Here is a 19,037-nt window from a genome sequence, read left to right as displayed (position 1 = left end):
GGATTGTTCTTGCATGTCAGAATTTTTTCTAATATGCTCTCAAAATCCATATAAATAACGTACGGATGGCTAAACTTCTTTTGATAATTAGTAAATTTAGTTGTTTGACCTGAAAACGGCATAGTTGGCTTACAAACTTCATGTTGCTTGCAAATTTCTAAATGATCTGTTAAATCTCCAGATTTGTAGAAATGGCTTAAACATCTTCTACATAGAAAATTTTTATGTCCATGTTTGGATGTTTGAGAACTCACTAACCTACTTAAATCGGTTATCAAAACAAAATGAGATTTGTCTTCTTGTTTTACATACAGTAGATCAATATTTAATTCTGCATCATATTTTTCAGAAATTTGTAACGGAACAACCTTAATACTTTCATCAAAACTGTAGACATTGATAGACATTTTTGGATATTTGTACTTGGAATTGTAACTTCGTTTCTCAAATAACTGTATATCTTTCAAAGACATTGGATACTCAAATTCTGAAAATATTTCGTCATTTACAAATTTTTCGTATTGTTTTGCTCTGTCAACGTGAGTCTCGGGTTTTTCAATAGCACATAGGATAGAATAAATAAAGCAATAATCATCTTTATTTTTGATATTTATACAAGCTTTTTTATCTTTGATTTTCTTTGGCAAATCGATATATGATCCAGCATTCATCATTTCGTGTTTGTTAAGGCTCAAAACTAGTTGTTTGCAGCTTTGAAATGTCCATCCTGAACCCCTATTTGGATGATTTGTCTGTTCTCGATGTGATAATTTATTAAATTGTTTAGAAATAAAGTCGTTTACATCAAAGATCTCGTCTGCTTTTATAGTAAAGTACATTGGGCAAGTTTGTGGTTCACCGTTTACTAAAGTTCGTTTGTATTCGCATTCCAAAGAGAGATATCCTTTACTATTTTTCACAGTGTCTTGAAATTTTTCTATTAAACTTTTAATTTCTGGGCGCATAATTGAAAGATATTTGTAAATTGACATAAAATTATCGCTCAAATTCGTTAAAATGTATTGCTTGAAAAGACCTTGCATAGAGGATAAAACTATGATATTTTCAGGTTTTTCGTTAAGAGTTTTATCAATGTTTTCAATGATTTCAGACTTGGTTTTATCGTTGGTACCGATAGCCAACTTTTCAGCTATTGAATGAATTTTTTCATCATTAAATAGGTCGAGATTTTTCTTTTCAACTTTGAAATTTCTCTTTAATTCTCGTAATTTCTCAATATTATTCATGTTTTCGTGATCGGCAATTTGATTTTCTTTAGCCCATTGTCTTAAATAATTTAGTTCATTATTGTAAATTTGCTTGTTTTTTTCATGACTTTTAGAATTATAATGGCGATCATAGCTTTTTCTTAAAATTTCTCTTTTGCAGAACGGACATGATATTTTTTCGCGCTCCATTTATATAGAAAAATTTATTTATCTAAATGGTGATTGTAAACCAACGATTGTGCCTCTCACGGCGTGATATCACTAACGGATATGACGCGGGCGAAGCGATTATCGTGATGGTCGGTCTGTAGTGGCACACCTCGTGCATAGCGCATTCTTTCGGAACTAAAATGTCGGTAATGCAGATTGCTTTAAAGAATAAAAATTGTGTTTCCGTTAACTATTATAACATTTTCTTTTTTTAAATGTAAGATAATTTTACCTATTTTAAATATGTGTACATTTTGTTACTTGTAATTTTCAAATTATATTTTAAATTAATTTGTTAAATTTTTACTTCTCGATTGGATGTTGTAGTTTCTTGCTCAGTATATATGTCCGCGAATTCGGTTTGGTCGGTTAGGAAGTTTACTTCTGAACTGTTTCAATGCGAGTGGCCATAGCGGAGAAACACCAAGTTCAGAAGTATTCAGTACGTATTCCGGAACCATTTCTCTATCCGTATCTCACTCTTCTCTCTCTCTCTAGCCTGAATAAAGATCCTAGCCTATAAACGGTAGAAGTGATCGTGTCATAGGCATAAAAAGAGAGGGAGAGAGAAAGAGAAAGAGGGAGGAGAAAAGGTCGACCGAGAAATGGTTTTGCACTTTTTGACTTTGAATTTTTTCTATCTGCGTTTCGTTTATTCGTAGCAGATTTGACAACATTTCCAATATATTTTACATTGATTCTAAGGAGATTTTACATTAAAACAGCTCAAGAAAGTAGAAGCAAACAGCTATAGATTCGGTAATTTTTCATTCGTGAGTTACAGATTCGTTTATTGTCCTTTAAACAGTATTTTCCATTGATTTACTGTTGGCTCCGAAAGTGGTTTAGAATCGGCATATTCATATCTACTTATATAGATATATTATATAAATAAATATATATATATATATATATATTAGTAAAAAAATAAAATTGGCTTTTATTCAGCAAGCATATTTCAATGATAAATTGTGGTTTTGCAAATCTACTCTTGTCAAATCAAAATCTAGTTCTAAAATAACATTAACAAAAACACACATAGATTAACACTACAAAAATACATGGGTTAGTCTAATCCTATCTAGAAAATGTTGTACCTAATAATTTCTTAAGCTTAGTTTTAAAAACACAAGATACAACATTCTTGGTATTTTTAGGAAGGCCACTAAACAAATGAGGGCCGAAATACGAGAAGCCCCTCCTCCTAACTTCTTGCCTCACCTTAGGGAAGTGAAGCGTTCTGTCCTGGTGGGAGCTTCATTCAGAATTTTCCCATGATACAAGAGCCACTTTGAACGTGACTCTCCAATTATGAGTGCCTTGTGAATCATGCATCATGTCAGCAATTTACATACTACTTTCATAGGGAGCATTTGAGCAGCATCATGAAAGGAGAAACATGATTATGAATCCGAAGGATAATATACTTGATTGCAGAGTTCTGTCATTCCCAGAGTCTATCCATGTCGCCTCTTGATATGATGTTTCCAATGGAGGATAACAGTAGCTGAATACTGACAAAACAAATGACTGTAAGCGCTGCAGCAGTGTTCTGAACCTGTGCAGGCCTCCCAGTCTACCAAGAGCACACAGGGAGGTGTGAGATTGCTGTCAAGCAAAACATCGAGAGTCAACCCTGTCACACACAGTCAAACCCCCCCGCATGATCGCTACCCCAACACCACCTAGGGCCTCCGCCAGGTTGTGTGGGGAAGTTTGAAGGACTGAAAATTTGTCTGTGTTGAATGTAAGACCAATGTTCACTGACCAGGTTGAGACAGTTTGAAGGTGTGTGTTTATCTGACTAATGGTAGTTGCCATTTTCTCAGACTATACGCCAAATACAGTTGGCAGTCATCTGCATATAGATGAGGAGTACAATATGTAACACAACTAGGGAAATCAGAAGTGTACAAATTGAATAGTATTGAGCTGAGACAACCACCTTGAGGTGCACTTTGAATTTTAAAGAGAGGTTTAGAAGTCTCACTGCCAAGTTTGGTGATCTGCTGTCTTCTTTTAAATAGATTTCATACATATATATTTATGATCAAGAACAGAATAATTGCCAAAGTATAAAAAGTACAACAAATGCAAGTAGAAACAAGGTAGAAAACACAGTATACCAATTGAGTAAATGTTTGAGAACTTTAGGCTGTGAATAGAATTCTTCACCAACCAGTTATGGAATCTTCTTATTAGGGTTGAGGGATTATCGGTAATGATGGCTTCGAGAAGGATGTAACAGAAGTTTGACTCTAAATGATAGTTTCTTGGTGAAAAGCTTGTGTTTCTGTGAGCTGATGTATGGTAAGCTTGGACCTGTCTTGTCTTATAGGCATGCAATTCTCCGCTTCTCAACAAAGTCTGTATTGAAGCATAAATTATTACTTCGACAGTGTAGATTAATGTTACAGAATGTTGAGTTCCTTGAAGGCTTCTCTGCAGCTGTTCAGGAAAGAGAGTCCACATGACTTTTGTAGCCTGTTTTATAAGACAAATATTCTTTGAGTGTTGCCGATTGACATACTTCCCTATAAGAGATGACTCTAAACAAGAATGGATTTCATAGAACAAGTGATATTCTATTTTGGGAGCAGATGCTGTGCCAGTAGCTTTTATCCTCAACTTCAAGCTGAGATGGTATCAATTTAATGTTAATGTTAGATTTTGATCAAGGACCATGCCTAAATATTCATCCTTGCTTGTTCATTATTTTTCCAAGTCTGGTGGAGGAGATAACTCGTCTTTGAGTTGGCCAACTGTAAGAAATTTGGTTTTAGAGGAGTTATAGAAAAGGCATTATTTAAGCAGTACTGTTGGGATATGCCAACATAGATAAAGTTGTTGATTTATAGTTGTTCTGCAGTTTGACTACTGATTTGACATATGTTTCATCTTCATATTATAAAGGTTGGCTAAAAACTTTTTGATTATTTTACGGTTTGAATATCTGACCACATCTAGTATAAATAGAGGCTAATTCCATCCTGAATCACTTAAAATGTCACTTAAATCAATTACCTAAACTTAATGCCTTTTGATCTGTTACTTTTGATAATATGATTAATTTAAATCACTAGTATAACATAAAATATAAGAAATTGCAATTTAATAAAGTCTTATACATAAAAGATATAAATTTTCATTAGTTAGTGTTAACCAAATGGGTGGGTGGTGTGGTTGAACAAATTGGGACACTATATCAGGACAGTAGTAATGTTCAATTCATACATTTAGTTATTTAGTTAAGTTAGAACCCTCTTTATTTTTATTATTAACATGTTTTAAAATATTTTGAAATAATACATAAATAAATAAAACTATAGATCAATATAAATTTGTCATTATCACTGTTTGATTGGTTAATATAACTTGTGTGATCTAAATTGGGGAATTTCATTATGGTTAGAACCAAATTCGGAGATAAATGAACAACTCCTCAAACCTGGCTTCTGTGCATGTGGCAGTTGTCCTTTTCTGTTAAGTTTCCTGTTTCTTTAATTCATAATATTGAAAAAGAGATGAAATCAATTAATATCCCCCTCCCCCCAAAATATGAGTTTATCATGTTACCCCTTAAAACACGTCCTGGATACGCCACTCCTACTGACCAATCTTACTGATATACTAAACGCCCAACAAGAAAATGGACATTGTTTTTAACTCCAGTAATATCTCAGTTTACACCATTCTACTGCTCTGTCCAGAATGAATGCAACAGAGACAGGGTCAAAACTGGCCTCAGCAGCGCTGATGTTCAACTGGTTTGAATACACTGTGTTCTGCTCCATGCTGCTGTTCTCTCTGCTCATAGGTGTCTACTATGGGTGGTTCAAGAAACAAGATACGGTGGCAGAATATTTACTGGGAGGCAAAAAGATGGGTGTTTTTCCTATTTCAATGTCTCTCATTTTCAGGTAACTAAATACTTCTTTGAAAAAAATAATGTGAATTTTTCCTAGTTAACCTTTTTAGATAAAGTAACATAAGATTCAAGAATGACAAAGAATGTTGAGTTCTGAATGTTGTAGCCATGTTTCCGGGGTGACCTTGCTGGGTATTCCAACAGAGATTTATATCTTCGGGACACAGTACATCGCAATATACCTGTGCAACGTGGCTACACTATATTTAGTCAACTACTTTTACCTGCCTGTGTTCTACCATCTGCAGTTAAACTCTCTTTATGAGGTTTGTAATTAGAATGTAGTTTTGGGGTAAGCTATCAGAGCTGGAACTGGGAGAGGGGGGTGGTGGAGCGGTAAACCTTAGACTTGGTGGGGATTGTTGAGTAAACATGGCCAAGTCTTGTTAAGGGTTCCTATAATTAGAGGGTTTCTATATTATAAAAAAATGTTGCCAAAATTTGGCACACTCTGTTTTCCTTGTAACAATAATAAAAAATGTTTCAATACAGCTCTAATATTTTCTTTGGATGTCATTGGCACAAAAATTTAATCAAATTTATGCTTAAAATTTCCTCAAAACTTAAATCATTTTAGCAATTTTTAGGACAGAATATTGTAAAAACAATATTTATGCTGAACCACTGTTAGGTACAACCACCCGAAAAAAAGTTCTGGAAATATTTTACAAATAAAGACAGTAGATTGGATGAACAAAAATTAACCAAAGAGAAACAAAACCAATCAGTTAGACATATTGAGGAAAATGATTAAAGGTAGAAATTGGTGGTTGTAGGTGGTGAATAGCATTACATCATAACTATGCTATGAAATACAATAATTATACACATATTACAATTTAATAACTGTTTAATTTCAAAAGGAGAGAATTGTGGTATTCTTATCATATTAGAGACGGTGCAAAGTGAATAGTTTTATTGTCAAGTAAAGTCTGTGGAACAAAGCTGAATAAGTTAAATTTAAAGCAGTAAAGTTGTTTCTTGTCTGTGTATCATTGCTGTCTTTGATTTTCATCTTTCCTCATCCATTTGTCTTCAACTAAATTTATCTGATGAGTCAATTAAATATAACCAGTCATGAATTTGCATTGTACCTAGAATACTAAGAAAATATAACGAATTTATGATTGATGTCATGTTTTTAACTTCTAATATTGTATATGAGGGTTAGTTAGAAGAGAGTATTTTCATAAATTAATTAAGGTAAATATTTTAATAAAGTTCTATTATGTTCATTATTACAACAAAATTTGATGATTACAGTATTTGGAGCTAAGATTTAACAAAGGAACGAGGACTCTTGCGTCATTCATATTTGCCTTATCTTTGGTAAGTTTGAAGTACTGTATTTTAATAATAGAAATTATACTGTAATGAAGTAAAGACTTAATCATTAATATTTATCATAACAAAGACAGCAATTAAAAATTAAAGCCTTCTGAGATTAATAATTTAATGATTTTGTGGACAAGGGAGACCAGAAATAGACGATTTTATTTGAGACCATTTGGTTTTAATGTTCAAATGTTAAAAGAAAAAAAATAACCACAGTTATTAACAATACCACATTAACTCCAGTGGACTCAGGTTATTACTGTTCTGGCTGTCCTAAAGTTAGGGTACTAAATTAAAAGTTAGTCCATGACTACTGCTAAATTGAAGGTGTTAAATGTTCTCTTTTTATAGCAATGGCGCACCCAGAAATCTTCTGGGGGAGGGGGATTTCTAAAACACCGGAGAGTCCGGTGTTTTGAAAACCCTCCAGATAAGTAGGGGAGATTTTGGAAATACTAGGGGCTAAAATACTTCTTTTTTAAAGTGCTTCTAAATTACCTAACAAAAGGAGAGCAAAGATCAGGTCAGAATGTATAAAGTTTACAATAAAATCACTCTACCACCGATCACCAGGAGGCTTATACAGGGATAATTAAAATCTTCTGTGACAAATACTGTTTGTGTGAAATTAATTTAACTAAAACAAAATTAAATCATAATATTGACAAAATATTGAACAAAATAGTGAAGTTTAAATCACAGATCAAGAACAAAGCTAAATTTGGATCTCGGCAACTCACTCACTAATGTGACAACTGATGATGCTGAGACTAATGCAAAAATACGTTGTACCGAGTAAATTCTACTCTGATCTGTCCCAAGATTACAATTTACTGCAATCTGAAAATACTCGGCACAAGTTAATGTTACAGGCACTTTAAGGGTACAGATATTTCATTTGTTTACCGCTGTACAAAGCACTTGGACTCATTTAGCATTAACAGTAACTAGAACATGTGCCTGTGCGATTTTAAGAGTGTTCTGTAAAGTATGATTTTAAATCAGTACCGGCATACTCGGTTACTGAAAATATTGGATACAGGTAGAAACCACAAGAAATAGTAAGGAAATAGTAAGAAATAACCTCGCTTTCATAGTTGCGCGTGATATTGAAATTCAAGTAGGTATTTAGCTTTTCAACAAAATTGAGTTATTGTATATGGAGTGTCATATATTCCATAAATCAAAATAGTTTTAATGTTTGAATAATTCATATATTTTTTTATGATTGATTTCAAAGTTCCTACATAAATGACATTTTTAGACGAAAATAAATTTAAATACTCTTAGGGGGAACAGATCCTATTCATCCCCCTCCCCATTGTTTCGCCCCTGCCTTACAGTACTATTCTATGACTAAAGCAATGGTAGAAAATTGTATTTTTATATACTATTGTGTGTAATACATGTGGTTATTTTCCAGGTTTTATTCATTCCAGTTGTAATATATGTTCCAGCTCTTGCCTTCAACCAAGGTACTTAGTTGTTTACTGCAATCTAATTATAAGTGCTCCCGTGGCATCAGGTGAATACATATTTGTTATGGGTGTTTACCACCTTTATGTGTTAGAAACTTCTAGAATTTGGTTTTAAGAATTTGAATCTACTCTTCAAACAGTTAAAAAAAATGTAAAATAAAACATTAACAATATGTTTCTAGGGGTATAGTGTGTTATTTTTGATACTTTTTTGAAGTTTGGTGCTTTGCCTCCTGAAAGGGGGTTGATAAAAGTCCAAGGTTATATTATTATCAAGAGAACAAGCTTTTTAAGTTGGATTTGAATTTGTAGTAATTTTAAGATTGTATAAAATGATTTCATAGCATTTTTTGAAAATTTAATGTTTTGTAATATGATTTACTTAATATCCATTTTTGGCATCCATTTGCAGAAACAATCCCTCTTGGAGGTTTTCATTCATTAACCTGCATTTTTAATTTGAAATTTGTGATGAAAGTGAGAATTTAGGAGAAATAATTTATTTTTTGCAATGTTTAAATTGGACTTAGTTATTGGGATTAATTTTAACTTTAATTTATAATATGCCAAAAAAGATTAAAACATTTGTTTTGAACAAACTGTATCGGTTTATATCTTTAAAAAAATGTTATTACAAAAGTGGGTTATAATTTGAAAATTTTAAATTTGGGCAGCAGCACTCGTAGATATTTTTATGACATAAAAAAGGTATTGTTACCTAAAAATATCTCCAAGTTTTATTTTTCTATTTCTAACCATTCAAAAATTATCAAGGGAATACCTCATAATGACCGTATGTAACCATTTTGCAAAACATGTTTTTAAATACTGATAAGAAACTAAAAAATGCAAAACTTAACATATATTACCTCAAAATCAGATTTATCAGCAAATTTTGTGTTGGTAAACCTTAAATTCATGTTTAACAACCACAAAAGACGATTAGAACAAGAAATCAAAACTGTACTAAAATTTTACAAAATTCATTATCTGATAAATGTTTGTTATTTTTGCAGTAACTGGTGTGTCTGTACACATAATCACACCTATTGTAAGTCTCATCTGTGTCTTCTATACTTCTTTTGTAAGTACCATGTTTCAAAGAAATATATGTACTCTTGGTGGGGGTTTATTATTATAGCTGCTTTTTTTCCAGTCTTTTATTCTATAATATGTTTATTTTATCATGCTTCAGATTTCTTGAGAAATTAGTTCCACCCTGAGTCAAAATAATCAAATAAATTCCAAAACTCTAATAAAATTTTAAATTGTATGTATTTATTAACTTATCTAACAATATTGTACCTTTGCGAATACAAAGAACAGGTGTGTACAGGTGAGAAGAATGGGTTAAGGATATTACTGATATAGCAGCATAGAAACACCCATGTATGTGTGTATATGGTTTAAAGCTATTTGGTTTATATGCTTTAAATAAAACTCATATGTATGTCTTGTAATGCAATAGAACATTTCAAGATCTTTGCAAAACCTGTTGTAGCATAAGTGTATATCAGAGGGTGTATAAAAATATAATGGAACTGATTTTAATGTGTTCAAATATGTTTGCTGTAATATTTGGGAGTTGTTGTCTTTGAGAGGTCTTACCTTCATTTACGTTGTGACATGTGTACAAAGTGTGTGGAAGTATTCCGTGGAGAAGAAGGAGCCATTGTGTAAAGATATGTTCCATACACAGCATGTCAAACTACAGCAGCATGCAGTAATCAGGTTTTGTGTTATTATGAACGTATCATGTACCAACAACCTAAATATGAATCAGAAAGTGTATACGCACAAATGTTTATCCTATGTGTTGGACATGTGTTTTTGTATGACACAGAAAGTTAAGGAAGGGAGAAGACAGTCGCGTAGTGAGGATTTTGGCGCCATGGAGCGACTCAGTCCCTGGCGCCCTTTCCCCAACTTTTTTACCTACCATGATCAATCAGTGCCGACAGTTCACCTCACTACCGTAACAAACGTTTCTTGGCCATCATTTCATCAGCAATGTAAGGCGTCTTTGACCAAACATCATTTTTTTTTATAATAACTTACAGTCTACTATTCTTTATAAAGTTTTTGTTCCTTGTAAGAGACCTAGTTTACGTGTATAGCAATATGTACTTAAATCTCAATTCAATTCCATAGGGTTTGGAATGAAAGTACAAATTTTCAATGTATTTAATAAATATGTATTGAAAACCCTAGTTTAAATTTGAGTACATTATCTAAAACGTGAACATAGTAGTTAAGTAGTTACAAAACCAACTCGCATATTACTATCTTAACTAATCTTCTTTCATGACTTGATGCTAGCAAACTGTGTTATTGTGTCGTCCAAGTTGATGTGCCTGGCTCTGCTGCGCTCTATAGATATGGTTGCTAAGGCACTCAGACGTTCTTGGGACATGGTGCTGCGAAGATAGTTACTTTATCAGTTTAAGTTTTGAAAATGATCTCTCTGCACTTGCAGTTGTAACAGGTAGTGTCAAAAAATCAAACAAGCATTCACAACATTTGGAAAGCTGGAACCAACTTGAGCACGCACTATTAAAGTAATCTGCAAGATCTCTTATACCTTTGAGTTTTTCCACGTGACTTTAAAAAACAAGTTTTAGCCTTACAAGCTGTGGACCTAAGTTTAAGGGAGGCGTCATCTTGGTAGTTTAATATCAAAATTTTGCTTGATTCTAAGATTTCTTATCAATCACTTGCTCCAACTAAAAAAGAAGGCTTCAGACATTGGAAACTACTAGTAATGTGAGTAACAGCCTCAAAACGCTCTGTCAGCTGTGTTGTGATTATGTCAAGGCTACGGTTGAACACCTCAACCCGGAAACGTTTCTCATTGTCTTTAATAGGGTCATCAACTTGCACTTCATCAAACATTCTTGTCTTCTTTTTTGTTTCTTGAGTCAATGAAATGTGGTACAAACTTTTCATTGCAAACAAAGCTTAGTTGCATCTGCTGTAACTGTTTGCCACTCATTCCTAAGTTTGTTAATTTTTGTTTTAAGATTAAAGAGCATTTGTTTTGCGTGTTCCAAGTCTTCTTCGGTACTTTGAAGTTTTTTAGAAATTATGTCCATAGTTTCAAGCAACACACTTTCAATAACTATTCAATATTACTGTAGGAAACTGCTCAAAATATTTCAAAAGTGATTTAGCTTGGTTTACTTCTTCTTGGTCTTTACCTTCTAACGTTAGGAAAGTCAGTACTTTCATTATGTCAAAATAACCACATCGAAGAGCGTCGACGGCTTGATTTCTTGAAGTCCACCTTGTTGGGCACACTTTCTTTAAGGTTTTTTTGTAACAAAGCCGACTTAGTCAACAGTGGCCATCTTGATATAATTTTAAAAAAAAATACATAACGACTTTGAAACATTATCAAAAAAGGTTCTGATTTCAGGAATGTTTGATACTGAATCGTTGATTACCAAATTAAGGGCATGATGAGCACAACAGTGAATATACTTGGCTGCAGGATTTGTTTGTTTTATTCTTGCTTGAAGGCCTGAATATATACCACTCATATTAGCGGCTCCATCGTAGCCTTGCCCTCGAACTTTAGATATATCTGAATACTTTTTCTATGATATTGAAAATAACAACATTGATAAGTATTCTGATTTCTGGCTTTCCACTTCCAAAAAGCCCCCGAACGCTTCTTCTATGACTAGTTGTACTGGCCTGTCGCCTGTCGATAGTATATTTCACACGCAATTGCATGACTTTGCGAATCTTCCCACCATTTTTATCGTCCGCCCGCCCCGCCGCCCCACCCCCTGTCGCCCCGCCCTGGAGCGGTCGCTCCACTCGCTCCTCTGTCGCTACGCCACTGCTTGAAGATGCACCATGTCCAGACAGACCACCACCATTGATGTCATGCTGTGGAAAGATCACTGATTGATGATAGGAAAGATTGCTGACATGATGTAAATGTCATATGACTCAGTTGAAGGCATAATCCTTTTTGAGTTTGATTGATTCTGAATCAGGACAATGCCCCTGCTCAATGAGCACAATTTGTACAAGACTCTATAAAGGATCAAGTCATTGACGTCATGCCCCATCCATCATATTCACCAGATCTGGAAGAGAAGCTTTGGCAACGCCATTTTCAAATAGGCAGTGATTTGAATCATGCTTTTTCGGGTGTATTAGACTCTCAGAGAAGGGCATTAGTGAATGTTTTGAAAACTGGGTAGATCTTGGAAATCATCGTATGACATCAGAAGGAGAGTAATTTGAAAGTTTCTAACAGAATTTCAATTAAAAATGTACATGGTGTTGAGTTATTTCTGTTTTCCTGTAATTCTTTATACACCTTCATACATTTTCTGTACAATCTTAATAATATTGTAATGAGAGAATCTTTGACCCTTCAAAGGTTTTAAGATGTTTTACCGTTTTAAGTTCCAAAAATATACAACGATTCTGAGACATCTCATCCATAAAGTAGCACTGATCTGAATTGCTTATTGGATTTACAAACTTGATATATTACTACATTGTCAGTTTAAACAGTACTGCACTATTAGTTTAAACACTACTACCATGGGCAGATTTACAGGAGTGAGAGGAGTTGCACACCCAAAATTTGATGTACAATTTTACAATAACATATGAGAGTGGGACGCTTATATAAAAGAACCAGTATTAAGGTAAGTTTATGACTGTATTAATACTCTTTACTTGAATGGTGCATTGCTATGAAATATAATGAATTAGTGTTGAACAAATTAAATAAAAATTACTTAGTCTGAAGTTACAGGTTTTTTTTATGTTTGTATTAAAAACTGGCACACCAATGACCCTCTGTTATCTAAATCTGCCCATTACTACTGCATTACCTGTTTAAACAATACTGCATTACCAGTTTAAACGATACTTTAGATTTACACTTAGTTGTAATAAGCATAAAATTTATTTCTTTTGCAACCATATTTCAAAGCAATAAAACCGTAAAGAATCATGTTCTTAAATTAATTTTTTATTTGTTTGTTACAATAAAAGAAAAAAAAAACAGGCACTTGTTTAGGTATTGTTTAAAACCCAAAAGTTTTGAATTATTTTAAACTATTCATACCTTTTTTCTATTATTTTATAAAAGAAAACTCACAATTCTCCAATAATTTTTATATTTTAATACGAGGCCTTTCGACATCAAAGATGCCATCATCAGGTGTCATACCTTGCCACAATGAAAGTATTATTGATAAAAAACTAAAAAAAGGATTGATCTACTACTGTGCTTATGTTTTCAGGGAGGTTTAAAAGCTGTTGTATGGACAGACACACTGCAAAGTGCTTTCACTCTTGGTTCGGTTATCTTTGTTGTGATCCTAGGATTCTTAAAAATCGGAAGCATTTCGGAAGTTTTTAGAATCAACGGAGAGAGCAGCAGGCTTGAGTTGTTCAAGTTAGTAGTAACATAGCCTATATATTACTTTTGTATTTAACAAAGATGTAGCTATCAAGGCTTCCAAGGGGTCTGGACCCCCAAACTTTCAAATTTTTCAATTACTTTTTTTAGTAAATGATTATTATTATTTAAATAATTCAGTATTACTGACATGTACTGCTGAAAGATCGTTCACAATAAAGAAACAAATCAAAAACTTTTTAAGGAACAAAATGGTGCCTTGCTCCCTCTGTCCACTACAGGAAAATATCAGTTGTCTGGATCCCATCCAAACATTTTTCCTGGCTACGTTCTTGTTATTTAAAATAGGATGTAGCAAAATAAACTATATTAAACAAAAACTTTAATCTTTAAATAATACGATAACCTGGATGTGATCAATACATTAAATATAGATAGTATCTGGGCTGGAAGCAAAGAACCACCCTCTTGTTTTGTGTCTTGATCTTAATAAAACACTTGACTGTGTTATTGAGACAGATGCCCTCCAAACAAATTATGGGATATAGATCCAGCTTTGAATTGGCTAGGTTCATACTTAAACGAAATAGTTCTTTAAGTAAAGATTGACTCATTAAGAAAAAATAGTCTCTGTTGGTTCATCTAAGGTTGAAGGAAACTGAGGTGTGCTATAATAGCCAATTTTTGGACTATGTTGTACATCAATAATATTTTGAAGGCATTGTACGAGTACATTTTCTCCTCGACGCTACTTGCTGATGATATCATAATAACTTCAGTTATAGGTATCTTTATTGATTACCCAAATGATGAAACCATCAGGCTTAGCCTAGATTTTCTAGTATGCTCTGCATTGTATGTCATATGTTAAGGGAGAAAGTTTATAATTTATGATGGATGGTTTGAGAGCAAAACAGGATTTAAAAAATTTACCATCATTATATGTTACGAAAATAGAACATTGTGTTTAGAATTATTTCTATCGTCTTTGTTAGTTCGCAACAAAATCTTAATAGATAGGTTAAGCAAGCAAAAAATTTAAAATTAATCACTGTATAGTGACCGCCTTGCCAAAATCAAATTTGGCAATAGAACAAGGTTTATGTAAAAAAAACCATGCATAATCCTAAATATCCAGTACGTTCATTTGCACTAACTAGTGCTATAGTCATTTGTTCTTGGAAAATAAATAAATTTGCTGATATCGCATCTGTGCTGTAATAGATTAAATAGAATATGTTTGGATGTTCGTAGATATTCTATTTAAAATGACTTAAAATCTTATACAATACTGTTTAACATACTTTGTTGCCAGTATGGATCTGAGTCCTTTTGAGCGAAACACATTCTGGTCAGTGGTTATCGGCTCCACTTTCTTCTGGCTCGGACAGATCGCTGTCCACCCAGGTGCAGTGCAACGGTTCATAGCTGTGTCTTCATTCAAAGAGTCCAAATCGTGAGTATTCAATATTCATGGTTCAACATTTTTTACAAACCATTGTTCTTTACATGACTCTAAATAAATGTAATTGAATAGTTTTAATTTTTATATTAATTCCAACAAATTTAGTATTTATTATTCTTTTTTTATTAATTTTATTCTTAATAAAAAATATAATTGAAGTTTTGTTAGAATTACACAATTTTTTAGATGCTATTTGATATAAACTAATTAAGCCTATAATATCCAACATAAAACCACTTAATTAAAATTAGTTTGATGACCTAAGTGTTGATCATTTATTGATGAGTTATCATCAAATCTTAATCAGCCCTGATTGAAAATTCCCATATATAGGAATATATATATACAGGGTGGGCCATAAGTCAGTTGTCACTAGCAATCCTTACTTAGACTTTGTTTTTCCTAGCGTAGTAGTTGTGAACTTGACTAAGTCAAACACTAGCAGTTTGAGGTTATGTTTGTTTATTGTCGATATCTGAGAAAGTATGAATAGGAAATTAACAACAGAACAGCGTGTGTTTGTTTTGCAAACATGGTGGAAACATGATCATAATTATAGTGATGTTTATCTTGCATTCCACGGTCCACAGATATAACACCGATGGATTTTTCAGTCTGGGGTATACTAAAAAATGAGGTTTATTCAGTCAAGATTCGTAATATTGAGCATTTGAAGGAACGAATCCAATCAGAATTTGAAAACTTACAGTCCAGGAACATTTGCGACAAAATTTGTAAATCTGTGTTGAAAAGATGCAATCTTTGCTTAGAACAGCATGGAGAACACTTTGAGCATCTTTTGTAGGTTCATTGAATACTACATGTTTTCCTGTATTAATAAATTGTATTTGTACTACATAGTAAAATAAATGTATTTGTATTTTCGCTTGTTTGGTATATTATTGCACCAAATGCATTTTTGACAACTGACTTATGGCCCACCCTGTATATATATATATATATATATATATATATATATATATATATATATATATATATATATATATATAAAACATTGACATTTCTCACTTCTCACAGACGTTGACTGTCAATACAAAGATCACAAATTTCAGATACATCATGAAATCCCTAACTTGTGTATATAGCTTCACCATAGACGCTATATGAGACCGTTATGTCACAAGGATGTTGCTTGTTGCTGTAGAAAAGAACATTGACTCAACGCGTTTTTTTCCAATTTTAAGATCTTCTGCATGAGTTTCTCAATATTCAAATAGGAAAACTTTCTTAGCTTTGAACCAATTTTTGTTGTTATTTCCTTTAATTAACAGATGTACAAATGTAAAGCTTTTCTATTTTATAGGGTGATGTTTTGGAGTTTCATTGGTTTCTTTGTGATCAAGGGACTGGTAACACTTGTGGGCCTCTTGATGTATGCCAACTATCATGACTGTGACCCCATAGCCACTAAGGTACGTTAAAGCTATGTTACTATATGATACAAATACCATATAGAGGGTTGATTACACAAAAGAATATCCCCGATGAATAAACATTAATACGTTGTAATCAGTACCTGATTCTGGCAGTATTTGTCTAAAGCTCTAAGAACAAAAATGTGTGAGCAGATTTTGGCACAAACATAATCAATGTGCTCATTCCAAGTCCGTCCTAGATCAAGGTGTATTCCTAGGAAGTTTGACCAGAGGTGGACTATCAGAATCTGCCACCCCTTCCATCCAAATAATGAATGTTGTGTTGTCCCCTCCCCTCAGCCTACCACGTATGATTATATAATAATTTAAGAGAAGATATGTCATGAAATGATAAAATATGATAAAATTGAAAGGTTTATATGTGTACTATTTAGCAACAAACAAATAAATCAGGATTTATAAATGTATCATAAATGAATATTAGAATTTATTAGAAAAGTATGAAACATGTTATATTTCATTTTTATAACTCTGGTAATAACAGAAATAAATTTTGTCTCCAAGCAAAAGATTTAATATTTTAGTGCTTTCTACAAATCGCTCAGTAATTTTTACAAACATTTTAAAATCTTACGTTCCATATTGCTTTAAAAAGAAAACATAGTGATCATTAAGGATACCAACAAAAGTTAATTGATACAAAATATGATCAAAATCATTCTTCGCAACTATGATTATCGTAGATTACAGAGCAGCGTGTGATGGCTAACAGGACTGGTGACATCATTCAAGGTACTTCTACACACTGCTATCACTGTAAGGGTACAAAAATTTGATAAAATTCTGAGATCAGAGCGGCAACTGTTTTTTTTTTTTTTAAATTGGTTCTCTTTGGACAAGAAGCTGAGAAATTGCACTTAGTTCTGAAGGACCTTTGTGGTGTTTTTGGAGTGGCAGGATATTCTGGATGGCTAAGGTTGGGGGTAGGGGCCGCTTCCTGTCAAGATCATGAGGAAGGATTTTAGGAATTAATCTGTCATAGCTCCTTGAAAGAATAGGAGGTCAGCTCTGAAACGACCTCTCCAGTCAAAGCAGTCAGGGAGTGGCATGCTCTTATGTGTAGGCTAGCAAACGCCCTTAACACTTAAGGAGCCCCACCAACTCCAAAAGTCATCTTCCACAGTAGACTAGACTTATCAATCCACCCTTTGCAACTCAATATCTTGACATTTGTGGTTAGGGATATGCTGCTCCTGAACATCAATAAGGTGCCTCAGATTTAAGCGACACATCGGTTATTGCTATTCCCAGTACAGGTACAATTGGAAAGTAAAAACCAGCCATGAATGAACCCTCCTGGGGGCAGTAATCGCTTAGTTTGTAGAACATTTTAGAGGTTGTATAGATATCCATACTGTTACGCTGGCTACATACTCGTATCAAATTAATGTGTTAATCTTTCTCTATGAGATTTTTTTATATCACCCATCAGTAGAGCTGATTCATTTGCATGGCATTAAATACTGTACTGTAATGTACAGTAACCACCAGAAAGATAATTAAGCAATCAAACAACAAGATCTTAGGAGGAATGACGAACTTGTTTGAATTGGTAACTGGGGAAACTTTGAGGATGTTGAGACTTTCTCATAGCATCCTGTGGGTGAGACTAATTTGGTTGCCACTGAAAAATGAACTAAAAAAAAACCAAAAATACCAAACAGATTAGATATTTGTACAAAACCAATGCAGAGTCACAGTATAGTTTTAAGAGGTTCATATAGCATGAAGCCATAATAATAAAAAAGGGCCAATCCTGTTCTCTTCCTTTTTTGCCGCCATCTTGTTTCTGCTGTGACGATCACCATTTTGCTATTGGCCTCTGGTCAGTCGTAGGTGGTTGGTCGGCAAATGCAGACCTATAATGTGACCTGTTTCTGTAGTTCAGTTTTAATAATTAGTTTTGTGTTTAGTTTTTTATTAAGTGCATGTTTTAGAGTTATTGAAGTTGACACACAACATGGTGGTTATGATTCCTGACTACACGTGTCACAATGCTCTGGTATGATTTGTTTATTTTAACCTAGTTTGTAATTATGTGTTAGGTTAGTTATTTACCTGAAGAAGAGATCAAATTGCAGATCTCGAAACATAGTGTTTCTGATTTTCTTTTGTATAGCTAAACAATTTGTTTTGATTGCAAATGTCCGAAAAAATCATGTTTCCTTCACAATCCATCCTTTTTCAAAAACTAACTTCAAATAAAGGAAAAAGACTAATTTTATGGTGTGTTCAGGCAGTTCAGCAGTCTGGTCAGTTGTTGCCCTACTATGTGATGGAGGTTGCTCAGCAGTATCCTGGACTTACAGGACTCTTCATATCTGGTGTGCTCAGTGCAGCTCTTAGGTATGTTTCTGAAACCTATCTGTAGTATGTGGTATTGCCTGTTGAATAATCATAATAAAAAATTGTGTTGCTGTTATTTAAGGATTTTGTTGTCTTTTGATTCTTGTATCAGTCAAGGCAGAGATTTCCTGAATAATAAATTGATGGAGGTGGCATGCCAAATTATGTTCAATGTGTTTATATTTATATGGCTTAAA

General features: G+C 33.3%; 1 protein-coding gene across 1 annotated transcript in view; it reads left to right on the top strand.

Moving 5' to 3' along the window:
• Nucleotides 1-19,037, top strand: part of LOC124355603 — a 100,955-nt gene that overhangs the window by 25,076 nt on the left and 56,842 nt on the right. Inside the window, 9 exon segments of the mRNA XM_046806766.1 lie at nucleotides 5,150-5,359; nucleotides 5,474-5,633; nucleotides 6,631-6,696; nucleotides 8,126-8,177; nucleotides 9,197-9,264; nucleotides 13,454-13,608; nucleotides 14,888-15,028; nucleotides 16,362-16,470; nucleotides 18,731-18,840. Coding sequence (XP_046662722.1) covers nucleotides 5,151-5,359; nucleotides 5,474-5,633; nucleotides 6,631-6,696; nucleotides 8,126-8,177; nucleotides 9,197-9,264; nucleotides 13,454-13,608; nucleotides 14,888-15,028; nucleotides 16,362-16,470; nucleotides 18,731-18,840 — 1,070 coding nt within the window. The 5' untranslated portion in view covers nucleotide 5,150.

This window comes from Homalodisca vitripennis, chromosome 2 (assembly GCF_021130785.1).
Source record: "Homalodisca vitripennis isolate AUS2020 chromosome 2, UT_GWSS_2.1, whole genome shotgun sequence".
Classification (NCBI taxonomy): domain Eukaryota; kingdom Metazoa; phylum Arthropoda; class Insecta; order Hemiptera; family Cicadellidae; genus Homalodisca; species Homalodisca vitripennis.
This window is presented reverse-complemented; position numbering and strand designations above follow the sequence as displayed.